This window comes from Molossus molossus, unplaced genomic scaffold (assembly GCF_014108415.1).
Source record: "Molossus molossus isolate mMolMol1 unplaced genomic scaffold, mMolMol1.p scaffold_m16_p_19, whole genome shotgun sequence".
Classification (NCBI taxonomy): Eukaryota; Metazoa; Chordata; class Mammalia; order Chiroptera; family Molossidae; genus Molossus; species Molossus molossus.
In genome coordinates, this window is record NW_023425354.1 from 34,955,657 (window position 1) to 34,967,901 (window position 12,245).

A 12,245-nucleotide genomic window follows, 5' to 3' on the forward strand; every position below is an offset into this window, starting at 1 on the left:
TGGGCTGTGGCTTGGCTAGGGGCGGGCTGAGGGCTCCTCCCTTTAGGCCACTTCTATAGCCCTCAGGGGCAGGGGAGGGAGTCCTGGGCTCTTAGGAAGGTGCCTGGCTTGGCCGCAGACCCCTCTGGGGTCAGTCCCCACGCCCTAGGAAGGGACTTGGGGTACCAGAAAGCCAGAAGATGCTACAAGTGTCCCCCAACCTCCCACATGTTTTGTCCACAGCAAGATCCTCGGCAGGGCAGGCAGCTGCTGCCTCCCTGCCCTGCAGGACAGAAATCCCTGAATAGTGGTTTGAGAAAGTCTTTGTGCAGCTTGTGACACAAGACCCCACAGAGCCCCAGCGTGGGGGGACACGGAGGCAGGGCCAGCTCACAGTGTGGGCCCACCTGGCCCCAGGCTCGGCCTCGGTGCCTCACTCTTGGGGCAGGTTTGTCTAAGACGAGAGGAGGTTTGGAAAGGGCAGAAGGAGGGCCGGCATTGCTTCCTCCCCGCGAGCCGAGGAAGGCGCCCTCCACCTGCGGTGGCAGAAGAAGGTACCGGTGTGAGGCCACAAGAGGGACCAGGGGAGGGAGGCGGCGGCCCCGCAAAGAGCAAAGCTGCAAGGGCAGGGCATTCAAATCCACAGCAGCCGCCAGGACAGTGTGAGCAGGGTCCCGGCGGTGTCCCACACAGAGCCCACCCCACGGGGCGATGGTGCCTCTATGCAACCTCCTTGTTTCTGCGCATGTAATTGTGCAGGTTTGGGGGTGCAGCAGGCCGCGTGGTGCCCGCCACCTCTGGGCAGCCCCAACCCAGGTCCTCTTCGTCCTCCTCGTCCTCTTCGCCGGCGGGCACCGAGTCATAGGCCAGCTCCTCTGTGGGCAGCGTGGTGAAGGTGGTAAACTTGACCCGCTTACGCTTGGAGGTGGGCGAGCTGGCGGAGTCCTCGGCCTGGTCCCGGGCAGAGCCCCCCGAGGAGCCATCGCCCCGCCCGTGCACCTGGCTCTGGACACTGGTCTGTGAGCTGCCGCTGCTGTGATGGTCGCCGTGGCAGCAGGCGGGCACGGTCTCCAGCGGGTTGCCGGCGGGAGGCGACAGCTCCCCCTGCACCCGCAGCGGCTGCCCGTTGCCCAGGAACACCCAGTGGTGGGAATGGTCCATGCTGGTCTGGCCCTCGGGCGGGATGCGCTTGTGCCGGTACCGCAGCACGAACACGATGCAGTTGATGAGGAAGACGAGGATGGCAAGGCAGAAGACGCCCAGCAGCGCGTACATGCCGATCTCCAGGTCAGTCAGTCCCCGCGGCATCTGCTGGAAGCCCGTGGGCAGCGGCAGGAAGTCTTCTGTGGGTGGCACTGCCGGGCTGGCGGTGACCAGCCCTGGAGCTTCAGGTGGGGACACCCCTGTGCCAGGAGGGCCGGCTCCCCGAGCCTGGTCTTCACCCCCACCGCGCCCCGGCTGGCTGGGGCCCGGGTAGTCGTAGGTGGGGTCCTCCTCCTCCCGCCCAAAGTGCACCCGCAGGCCCACGGGGGTTGTAGCCAGAACACTCTTGCGCTTGGTTTTCTGGCAGCTCTCGGCGATGGTGAGCTCCGCACGGAGCAGCTCCCCGGCCCCCTCCGCCTCGGCCACCACCAGCGGGAAGGCCCGGTCCTGGGTCACTGTCGCCACCCGCTCATCCAGACTGCTCACCAGCAGCCCATAGTCCCGCGGGCTGTAGAGAGAGAGTGGAGCTGTGGTGCCATCACTGTAGGAGAGCCAGAGGCTCAGGAGGGCTTCCTGGAGGAGGAGGAGAGGGGAGAGGAGTCAGAGCTTGTCCTGGCTGGCTTCCCAGTTGGATATTGAGCTTCGTGAGGGCAGGGACCGAGGTATTCCAGCTCCCTGCCGTACTCCCCGCGCTGGAACTGTGCCTGGCAGGTGGCAGGTGCTCACGGACGACAGAGTGGGAGTGCTCCTCTGGAGGTTGTGGAGAGGGTGCAGGGCATGCCACCTCTCCACTGCCCATAGCCAGTGCCCTGGCATGTCTGTGGGGTGTGTGTGTGTGTGTGTGTGTGTGCGCGCGCGCGCGCGCTATTGTTGGGGCTCCAGGAAGGGGTACGGGTAATCCTCCCTGGGGGTGGAGGCAGAGGTGATGGGCCCTCTGAGAAGCCAAGAGGGGGAACCCTCAGCAGGAACATCTCAGGGTGGCAGGTGCAAGAAGTAAGACTTTGGCCAGACTCCCTGTGGGATGGGGCGGAGCAGGCATGCAGGGTGCAGAGGGTAGAGAGGTCTGCCATTACCTGAAGCCCTAATCTGGGGGACTCATGGCACACGGGCAAGTCAGAGCCTGCAAGCCCTCCTTCCACACTCCAAGCCCCCAGGCTGGCAGGCTGGGCATCTAGTTACCTGCTTGAGGAAGCTGAGGGTCTGCTGGGCAGCCGTGGTGGCCAGGATGGTGTGGCTGCTCCCGGGGCTTGGACGCAGGGAGAGGGCGAGGCTGGCCACCACCTGGGCCTGCAGCTGTGTGATGCTGACCTTCTCCTCTGTCACTGTCAGCAGTGTCTCCCCGAGCACAGACTCTGTCAGTGGGGACACCACCTGAGGCAGAGAGGGGCAGGGCTGCGTGAAGGCCAGGAAAGCAGCACCCCAGGATCACCACCCAGGGAGGAGTCCCAGGGCTGCTGGAAGAGAGGCCCGGGGGTGGGGCAGGCGGGGCGGCGCTGCCTGAGGTCCGGGGCCACGGGAGGGCCAGGGGCTCCCAGAGCACCGAGAGAGAGGGGTAGATATAGAGGAGACAACAGACCTGCACAGTGATAAACAGCAATTGCTGTTCCAACCTCAGTGTCAGGGAGACAAAGGGAGTGGTGGGGACTGTGGTGGATGGGACAGCCCGTCCCCACGGATAGGGGGCACCAGTACTGACCAGCAGCTTAGTGCCAGGTGGGAAGGCAGACCCTGTGTTTCCAGGGTCATATTTTGTAAAACCAGAAATCTAGATTTCTACAAAATGAAGAACTTCCACATTTCAAAATGTAGGATCAATTGTTTTTTGTTTTTCAATCCTTACCTGAGGACATTTTTCTACCTTTGTTCAGATAGAGTGGGGTGGGGGGAGAGAGAGAGAGAGAGAGAGAGAGAGAGAGAGAGAGAGAGAGAGAGACATCGACGTGAAAGGGACACATCAAGTGGCTGCCTCCTGCACGACCAACCAGGACCCAGGAGGAATCGCAACCCAGGCACGTGCCCTTGACCGGAACTGAACCTGAGACACATTGGTCCGCAGGCCGATGCTCCAACCACTGAGCCAAACTGGCCAGGGCAGGATCAATCGTTTTTTACAAACAAGTTTTCTGCAAGCAGATTCCAGCCCATGGGTCACTAGTTACCATCTCGCAGGGGAGGATTCCTACTTAGGCACCAGCTGTCAGGGAGGAAGGTCAGACTTGAGTCCTGGGGTCCTGGACTCCCTTTCCTGGCCTCGGAGGCCGGGCCCTCCCCTGCTCTCCCGCCCCATCCACACCTGCCCTCAGGGCCCGCACGTGATGCAGGGCTGGCCGGGCTGGAAAGGCTCCCCTCCTTCACCAAGGTGAAACGAAAGGACCTTGACCTCTGACGGTGGCACTTCAGGCAGAGGGGCAGGTGGGGGTGCCGGCTGGGGCTCCTGTCCTAAGAATGTCTGCATCCTCTGCCCACAGGTGAACACTCCCGGCACTGCCCCCATGCCTACCTTGAAGGGGGTGGTGCCCGGCTCCAGGCCTGCCAGCGTGCTGCTGTCTACCATGCGTGCCACGCGGGGGTCACCCACCCTCATGAAGTCGCTGACCAGGTCGGTGACCTCCACCAGCCAGTCCGGCCCCAGCATGGTGACCACCTGGTCGGTGCCCTCCGATGACGTGGTGTGGAACTGGGTGAAGACCTGCAGAGTGGCGTGCTGGTACTGCAGGGCGCAGCCGCGGCTGGTGCTCTGCCGTCGTTCCTCCTCCTCCTCGTCCTCGTCCTCGCTCTCCCGGGCCGACCTGGGGTGGGACGCGGATCAGAGCCCCTCACCCTGGCAGTGACCCGCACAGCCCCCCCCATCCCCGCCCGGCCCTGCCAGCCACTCTCTGGCTCCCGTGGGTGGAAGCTGAGCAATGACAAGCCTTTTGCCTGGCTCACTCCCGTTCCTGACACGCGTGGACCAGGAGTCTCAGGCTTTCCCCTCCCTGGTTCCTCTCCGCCTCTGCTTGGCTTCGCCCACGCCGGGAAAAGCTGGCCTCAAACCCCAACGAGTGCTCTTTTCAGCACGAGTGTGTGCCTGGCCCTCTCTCAGCGCCAAGCTGGAGCGGCAGTCCCTGCTGCCCGGGCCAGGGAGCTGCGCCGGCCGGCCTGTGCTACGGGGCAAACGGAATGGCCAAGCCATGAACCTGGGCGTTTAGCCGAGAGTCCCCAGCACAGTGTCGAAGGGGCAGCCTGGGTTTCTCTTCTAGTTAAATGCACAAGGAGAGAGAAAAATTGAGGGAAGAACTGGTGAACAAAAGGGACCCAGGATGTGACGATCGGGAGGATGCTCAGGTTGTCTTAAACGGGAAAACCAGGGGATCCTCTTGTGTGAAGGGTGTGCCAGTGCTTAGAAGAATCAAGCGCCGGGATATCCATTCACTCGGAGGGTTCTTTTACCTGTGTGAACTAAATTAATCCTCACAGCAATCCTGTGAAGTAAAGTGTCACTGTGCCTATTTCACAGATGAGGAAACCGAGGCACGGAGCAGTCCTGTACGTGGCCCATGGTTGCCCGGCTGGTGAAGAGCAGAGGTCCGTGTTCAAACCCCGCCTGTCTGGCTTCAGAGACCACTCCGTCCTCACTACTCAAAGCAGCATCAGCCTCACCGGGGAGCTGGTCCAAAACACAGACTCTGCATTTTGCCAGGATCCGTAGACAAGTTGTGTGCACGTTCAAGTTTGAGAGGCTCTGATCTATCCCGCCTTGTTTTCCCAAATCTCTGCAGAACTCTGAGCCCGACTCTCACTTGGCCACCTGCTTCTCTCCCTTGTGTTTTTGTATTTTACAAGTTGGCCTCCAAGTGCCCAGGCTGGGGCACATGTGTACAGGTGTGTGTGTTCCTGTGTTACTGCATCTGCTCCATTTTGTCTGCTGTTTGACTGGTCTCTCACCCTGTTCCCCAGACAATTCCTTTCCACTCATCCTTTAAGACCTAGCTCAAGAGTCACCTCTTCCAGGAAGCCTGCCTTGACTTTTCCTGTAGGGAAGAAGTGGTTCTTTCCTTCGTGCCACTCAATTCCCCGCTTCCTGCATCCACCATACTCTGTGGCATATACATGCTGGTTTCCCTGGTGGACCCAGAACTTGGCTGAGGAAGGCCACGCTCATCCCGCATCTCAAGTACCCATCAGTGCCTGGCACACAGTAGCTGCTCAGCAAGTTTGTTGATTGCATAACCAACCCGTAGACTGTGAACATCTAAGCCCTTACACACACATGCAGATCAGACTGTGTGCCAGGGTTGTGTCATCCACGAGTGTCCCAAGTATCTGCCGTGTGGGGGGGGGGGCTGTACCTCCGATCGAGGAGGATAGGTACCCTCCAGCCCTTCACTTGGCTGAGGCGGGCGTCCGAGAGCTCGATGTGCAGGGGCAGCTTGGGGACCCAGACTGTCATTTCCAGGGGGGCATTGAGGACGTCGTAGCGGAAGGTGACCCTGGCATTCATGGACCCTCGAGACTCCTTCCCGCTGACAAACACGTAGTCACAGCTGCTGGATACCTGGGGAGGGAGAGGGAGGGGGTTGGCATGTCTTGCCCTACAGGTCGTCCTGCGGGACAGTGCAAGGGACTGCAGGCTGACAAGCAGGGCCGGAAGGCTGCTGCTGAGAGAAAGTGCCGGTCACAGGAGGCTGAAGGGCCGGCGGGGGGACCAGGCACCTCCTAATGCAGTTCCTGTAGGAGCTGTCAGCTTCTGTGTCCCGCCTCCAACCTGTTTTTCCAGAGACCGGCTCTTAGGGGTGCTGTGGGAGGGGTGTGCTCCCTAGCAAGGAGCCAACGTGCAGATGTTTCTACGAGGGGCAGCTTCCGATGCCCAGGCCACACCTCGGAGGAGCCTGCAGGCTGAGGGTCCTCTGTACTGGCTCCCGTCCCCTGCATGACTACCTGGGCTCTGGAGCAGGAGGAGGTCAGGCAGAGGGGCGGGGCATGGCTCCTCCAGGCCCCTCGGGCTCAGCAGCCCCAGGAAAGTGGGCACCAGTTAATTTCAGGTGAGGGGGCTGCTCCAGGCAGGGGTGGAGGCGAGGGAAGGGGAGAGGAAAATCAGCACCAGAGAACCTCAAGCACAGACAGGTGGATTATTGCCACCAATGGCGGCAGCGTTTGCAAATGCATGCCCACCTGGATGCCAACTTGCAGCTTAGAGGTTCCCCAGATGGGCATCTGCCCACTGAACACATCTGCGTGGATACCTGTGCCCACTCACGAAGGTGTCGCGGCCAGTCCTTCATGGCAGATGCAGATGGGTGTACGTGTCAAACGCACCCACATACACACCTGGAGTGAACACTGTGTGCAGTGCATTTAGGTGCTCCAGCTGGTGCGCGCCCGTGGGTGCACATCTCATGTTTGGATGCAGTCTGGGGGCTGATGACACCCTGACGGCTCTGCTTGGGGTGGGGAGGGTTCTGGTCTGTGGCTCATTTGTGGAGATGAGCCCCTGGACTGTCCCAAACTCCTGCTAGCTCTCTTAATCATCTCCGAGGGGTGGGTGGAAGGGGAACAGCAGCCCTGCCAGAAATGCGCATCTCCCACTTCGGAAGACAGAGCATTCCATCTGAAGGCCGGCAAACTCCATTTAGAATACTGGCAAACTCCATAAAGAACCCGTGTGTATTTCACTGAGAATGGAAACAGGCTCCATTTAGAATCTTCGCTAATTCCCTTTGGTATCTGAGCCATCGCGGCTTTGTTCTGGTCCCTCTGGGGCTGAGGTGGCGGTGTCTGGGTGGCAGGGAAAGGTGTCGGGCTCTTGGGAGCAGGCCCATTTCTTCCTGTGCCAGCCTGCCAGCAGCGGAGGGCCCCTGGGCCTGGGCAAGCTTCTACTCCCAGGAGGTGACGGGGGTGGGGGCCAAGCCACCTGCTCTGGCTCACTTGGCAGGACTTCTTGCTGGATGGGGGCACAGCTGAGGTGAGCTTCATCCGGGCTCCCCAGACCTGGAGGGACCCAGGGCAGAGTGTGGAGAGGGTGTGTACCCCAGGTTAAGCCCCAGTGAGCCGGAGGGAGGACACCCCCACCCTGCCGTTCTCCTTTAAGCTGGAGGATTGACGGGAATGGGGAACAGATTCCTGTGTTTAATCATGTGATTTGGGCACCCGCTGGTGGCTGGGTGGCAAACAGCTCGCCCACCCCCAGGTACGGGGGCTGGACACCTCCTGCGTTACTGCCCTCTCTACTGCCTCCGACCGTTATCCAAAGCCAGGGGCGGGGGGAAATCTGGAGGCCCTCCTGGGGAGGTGGCAACTGGGCCAGTTGAGTCTGATCAGTGCCCTGTCTGCTGAACCCTGGAGGACTCAGGGCCCAGAATGGGTCTCTGGGGAGGAGCTCAGGGAGGGGCCTTCGGGAGTTGGAGGAGTGGGGGTGTTGCCCAGAGCGGGTCCTTCCTTATACAGCTTTCACTCCTGGCCTAATTCACGCGCTTCTGGAAGCTTCCTCCCTGTGCTGGATCTCCTCCATTTGGAACCAGCGTCCCGGGCATGTCTCAGGGGTCCGCCCCGGCCCCCGGGCCGTGCCCAGGCTCTGTCACACAGCAGGGGCTCCACGGCAACTTGCCAGATTGGAGTGAGTTCCAGTCATCAATGCCTCCTTCTCCCCGTGGTTGTCCACATTCCTACAGGCAGCCCTCCAGGACTGGCAGGTACCCAGGCCTCTCCCTCAGCCCGCTCGGGCTGAACAGGGATGCCCACAGCTCTTCCCCACTCCTGCCCCTAATTTCAGGTCTTCTTGCCTACCAAGGGGACCTGCACAGGCTGCCAGCTCCCCTCCGGCTTGGGGCTCCCCCTTGAAGGTCTGAGGCCTTCTTCCCACGGGCCCCACCTCCAGGAAGCTCACCTTGATGATGTCCTCATTGTCAGACTCACATTCCACCAGGGCAGAGACATCTAGGACGAGGCCAGTCACTTCGATGGCAATGACCTTGACAGGGATGGCCACGGTCCTGCCAGTAAGGATGGCCGTGTTGATGATCTCTGTGTCCTGTGGGGAGGAGATGAAGGGGCTCTGCTGAGCCGGGGTGCTTGCAGGTCCCTGCTCCCCCAGGACACACCAGCCAAGGCCCTGGCTCCTGACTGCCCCACTCCCCAGATGCGCACCCTTCCCTGGGGACTCCTGCACCCAGGAGCGGAGAGGCTATCCACCCAGCCTCATGCACCTTCCCAGGTGCTCAGCTGGCTGGGACTTTGGTCACTTTCATGGTTCATCTCCCTCTGCTGCCAGAAAACAACCTGCCCCTAGGCTCTTCCCATCTTCTCTTGACACCTTCCTCGCTCCCAGGGCTCACAGATGGACGTCCAACTCGTTTCCCTGGCCATGCAAGGTGCTCCTGGGTTGGCTGGCCCCAGATCACTGCGGCCTTCCCACCTTCATGCACTCTTCCTAAATCCACTGCTCCCTCGAACAAACCACTCCCGTTCCCGCCGTTGCACCTGTGTCTGCACGCTCCCCGGCCTGGAGCACCCTCCTGATCTGCTCTGATTGTATGGGCCCTTCCCGCACATGGCCTCCACGGTTCAACTGTATGGCCACCCCTCCGGGACCGCGTGCACTGGCCTACACACACTCAGCGTGCACATTCCCGTCACACACCACCCATGACCACCGCCCTGCTCACCATGGCAAGGGGCAGGATGGCTTGCACATCCCGCTGGATGACCGTCAGCTCGGTGACTGCCCGTTCCAGGTCGGGCAGAGCGCCATGGCCGCGGTAGTCAATGTGCCACAGGATCCTCCGCTTGACCGACTGGCTGGTGAAGTTCTCCATCTCAAAGTCCAGCTGCAGGATCTCCAGGGGCCCCTGGCCCTCCCTGCCGGGTGCGGGAGGAAGGAGAGCCGGAAAGGAAGGGCTGGGAGCAGCTCTGGAACCCCTGTGGGGACCCCAGCTCTCCTCGGCCGCCTGCCTTCTGGGGCCCTCTGAGCCTTCTCCAGCCACCCGAGTGCCCCGCCTGGACTCAGAGTCCCCACGAACTAAGCCCCAGACCTCCCACAAGCCCGGCTCCTCCACCAAGAACCCCCCACTGCTCCAGGTGCCTGTCCTGCAAAAAGGTGGGCAGAGGTGCCACCCTGGCTCACCACGGCGGCAGGGGTGTGCCCTGGGCCCAGGCCACATCCACGGTGGCTGTTGAGTGCTTTGCCCCAGTCAGAAGCTCTGAGGTCACGTGCCACTGGCCACTCCGTGACTTGGTGCCTAGAAGGGTCACACCCTTCTTGGCCTTCACCCTGAGACAAAAGGGGAGGAAGCAGAGGGAGAAGGTCAGCCGAGGCCTCAACAGCTGCCCACCTGGTCACGACCCCCAGGCTGGGGCTAGTAGTAGGGGAAGCAGGTGAGCAAGTTACCCTGGGTCCTAGGCTCAAAGCTGGAGACTAATCTGGGGAGTTTGGTATCACGTAGCCACGACCTCTGACCCTCAGCGGAGGCTGCAGTCACTCCTGCCGTACCTCTGCTCAGCCTTCACCTAACCTCGGCTTCACACCCTAGTGACCAGGGTCTCGCCGCTTCCGCACACACCCATTCCGTTTCAGAAAGCCCTGAAGGATTAGAACACCTTCCCTCAACCGTGGGTCCTGCTGGGGCAAGAGAAAACAACTCCCCTCCATCTTAGTTGCAGCAAGTTGCAGCGGTTCTTCAGAAAGCTGGGAAGGTGGGCAGGTTTCTATGAGTCTCTTTTCTCTAGGTCTAAAATCTCCAGTTCCTCCCATTGCTGTTTTTGCCGTAGTTTCAAGTCACACACATTCCAGTCACCCTCCTCTGGACACTGTACCTGTATGGTATAGTGCCCTAGAGTAAATACAACACTTCTGTTGTGCTCGAATAAACACTGACTGCAACAGAATGATCGTCACCTCCTTAATTCTACATGCTCTATTTCTATTAATGCAGCCCGTGATCTCTGATGACCGGCTTAACTCAAATTCACGTTCAGGTATCGATCATTGAATAAGTGTGATCCTTTCTGGGAATATTTGAACTTTAAGGTAGCACACCAGGAGAGAGGGTGATACTTAAAGAAGTCGGAGGCTAATAACGATGTTCCAGGTTCTATTTCATAGAGCTTGAGGTGGGAGGGGGCGTTTTCCTATGAACGTGACTCAAATCATGGATTCCTACTGTGAGACATCACTATATTTTGTGGGACTGTGATACAATTTAAGGCATTTCTGAATTTGTGAACTGTATCCTCAGGGTATAGAAAGAGCTGGGCCTCCTGAAAGCTTTCTCCCGACTCTAGGATTAGGCAAATGTCCCAACACACGCACACACTCCTGTTCATCTTTTGGCTCCCAGCAAGGAGCTGCTCTCTGTTCTCCATTTCTCCTCTTTGGCCTCAGTCTCCTCATCTGTAAAATGGGAGGCTGGAACCAGCCAATGTCTAAGGGCCCTTCCAGACCCAATTCTACCCTTTTGGACATCCAAGCTTGTGACAATGGATGTTTCTCCTTTACCAGGATGTCATTTCTGTGAGATCCGGAAGTAGGGCGGGGATTTATGTTGCCATTAGACAGATGAGAACACTGAGGCTCGAATAACTGAGGTGTCTTCCTGAGGCTGATCAAGTGATAAATGGAAGAGCTGGGCTAGGGATGCAGGGCAGGCAGGCTGGGTGAGCCCCCACAAAGGGTCAGATATGCATTTGACCTTGGAAGGGAAGACAGACCCTGACCCACACCCTCTACCTGAGTGTGAAATGCTCCACGCTGGGGCTGGAGGGAGACGAGGAGTTGGGGGCCAGGTAGAGGAGGATGCTGAGCACTTCCCCTGGCTTGAGGGGCCGATCTGGCAGGCGGATCATCAGGTTGCTGTCCAGCCTGTGCTCCTGCAGCGTCCTCCTGGGGGGCGGGCGGAACAGGCTGATGCTCCCTATGCGCAGCAGCGGGTGCTGGGGAGGGCTCTCCGCCCGGGCGCCCACTCCAGTCCCAGCCGCACGCCGGGTACCCCCGCAGCCCCCAGATGCATCTGGGGCATGGAGAGTGTAGTACAGCTCAGCCTGCTGGCTCTCCCCTGCCAACTCGGGCTCCAGCCTTTCTGGAGACTTGTGTCGAATGTTGGGCGGTGCGGCCGGGGCCGGGGGCCCAAACCAGGCCAGCGGCAGCTCAGCCCGCACAAGACAGGTGGCCAGGCCCCCGCTGAGGCGGCAGGAGCTCTTGACCTCCCGGGCATCTCGGAAGGCGTGCAAGCGGACACAGGGCAGCCGCTCCGTGACACCAAAGTCGTCCCAGTCCCGGCCGGCTACGTAGAACAGCACCTGGGCCACGGGCTGCGAGGCGGGCACACGGGCGCGGACGATGAAGGCTCGCACCTTCCAGTTGACAGTCAGGCGCTCGGGGATGTCCAGGGTGCTGGACGGCTGCAGAAGCTCCCGGGCCACCACCTGGCTGGTGGTGAAGGGCCCCAGGGAGACATTGAGGACAGGCAGCTCCTTGGTCTGGAACACCACGAAGGGCTCGGAGCGCTGCAGGGAGCTGTTGGCAACCGCCGGCGGCGTGGGCCGCGCCTCCCGCAGGAAGAACGCCAGCCGCGTGTGGGACAGCCTGTAGCTGATGGGCAGCACCGGGCTGGCCTGTGGCCCCGGTGGGCTGGGGCTGGCTGGATGCGAGCGGCCGGAGGCTGGGGACAGACAGAAGAAAGACCCCACAGTGATCAGGAGAGGCTGCGTTCGGACCCCCGGGCACCCCAGCCTGCTACCTTCACCCAGAGCCATCCACTCCACACTGGGCAGTGCCCAGCCTGGCTCTAGGTCCTGGGGGGCCCGGGGCCAGCCTGCCGGCTTCGAAGCCCGGCCCTGCCTTTGCAGGCGCGTTAATTCCTTCACTGCTGCCTCACTACCTTATCTGCAACGTAAGGGCCAAGTTGGTTCCAGCACCAAGCATCGTGAAGCTCTGAGGAGGTTCTAGCCCCCTGCATCCTCATCTGTGAAATGAGCATGAACATTTTGTGCCTCAAGGTGCCATGATGGGGACTTACTACAGGCGTGGCGTAAAGGCTGACAGCGCAGTGTGGTGCTGACAGAGTGTGAACCCTCACCAGCGTCCCCTTCCG

General features: G+C 60.6%; 1 protein-coding gene across 1 annotated transcript; it reads right to left on the minus strand.

Annotated features, from left to right (window-relative positions):
* Positions 1 to 699: 699 nt before the first annotated feature.
* On the minus strand, positions 700 to 11,907 carry TMEM132E (transmembrane protein 132E). Its single transcript, XM_036269909.1, has 8 exons — positions 10,883 to 11,907; positions 9,281 to 9,427; positions 8,823 to 9,015; positions 8,045 to 8,188; positions 5,511 to 5,716; positions 3,683 to 3,971; positions 2,362 to 2,553; positions 700 to 1,755 (listed from the first exon to the last, which is right to left on the minus strand). The coding sequence occupies exons 1-8, from the start codon at positions 11,905 to 11,907 to the stop codon at positions 700 to 702; spliced, it is 3,252 nt and encodes a 1,083-aa protein (XP_036125802.1).
* Positions 11,908 to 12,245: the final 338 nt, after the last annotated feature.

Excerpts from the sequence above, each read along its gene's own strand:
- TMEM132E (XM_036269909.1), bottom strand. The coding sequence starts at position 11,907 with ATGGCTCTGGGTGAAGGTAGCAGGCTGGGGTGCCCGGGGGTCCGAACG. Across the intron at positions 9,428-10,882 it reads GTGGAGCATTTCACACTCAG|GGTGAAGGCCAAGAAGGGTG; the intron begins GTAGAGGGTGTG and ends CTTTTGTCTCAG. Across the intron at positions 5,717-8,044 it reads ACAATGAGGACATCATCAAG|GTATCCAGCAGCTGTGACTA; the intron begins GTGAGCTTCCTG and ends CTCCCTCCCCAG.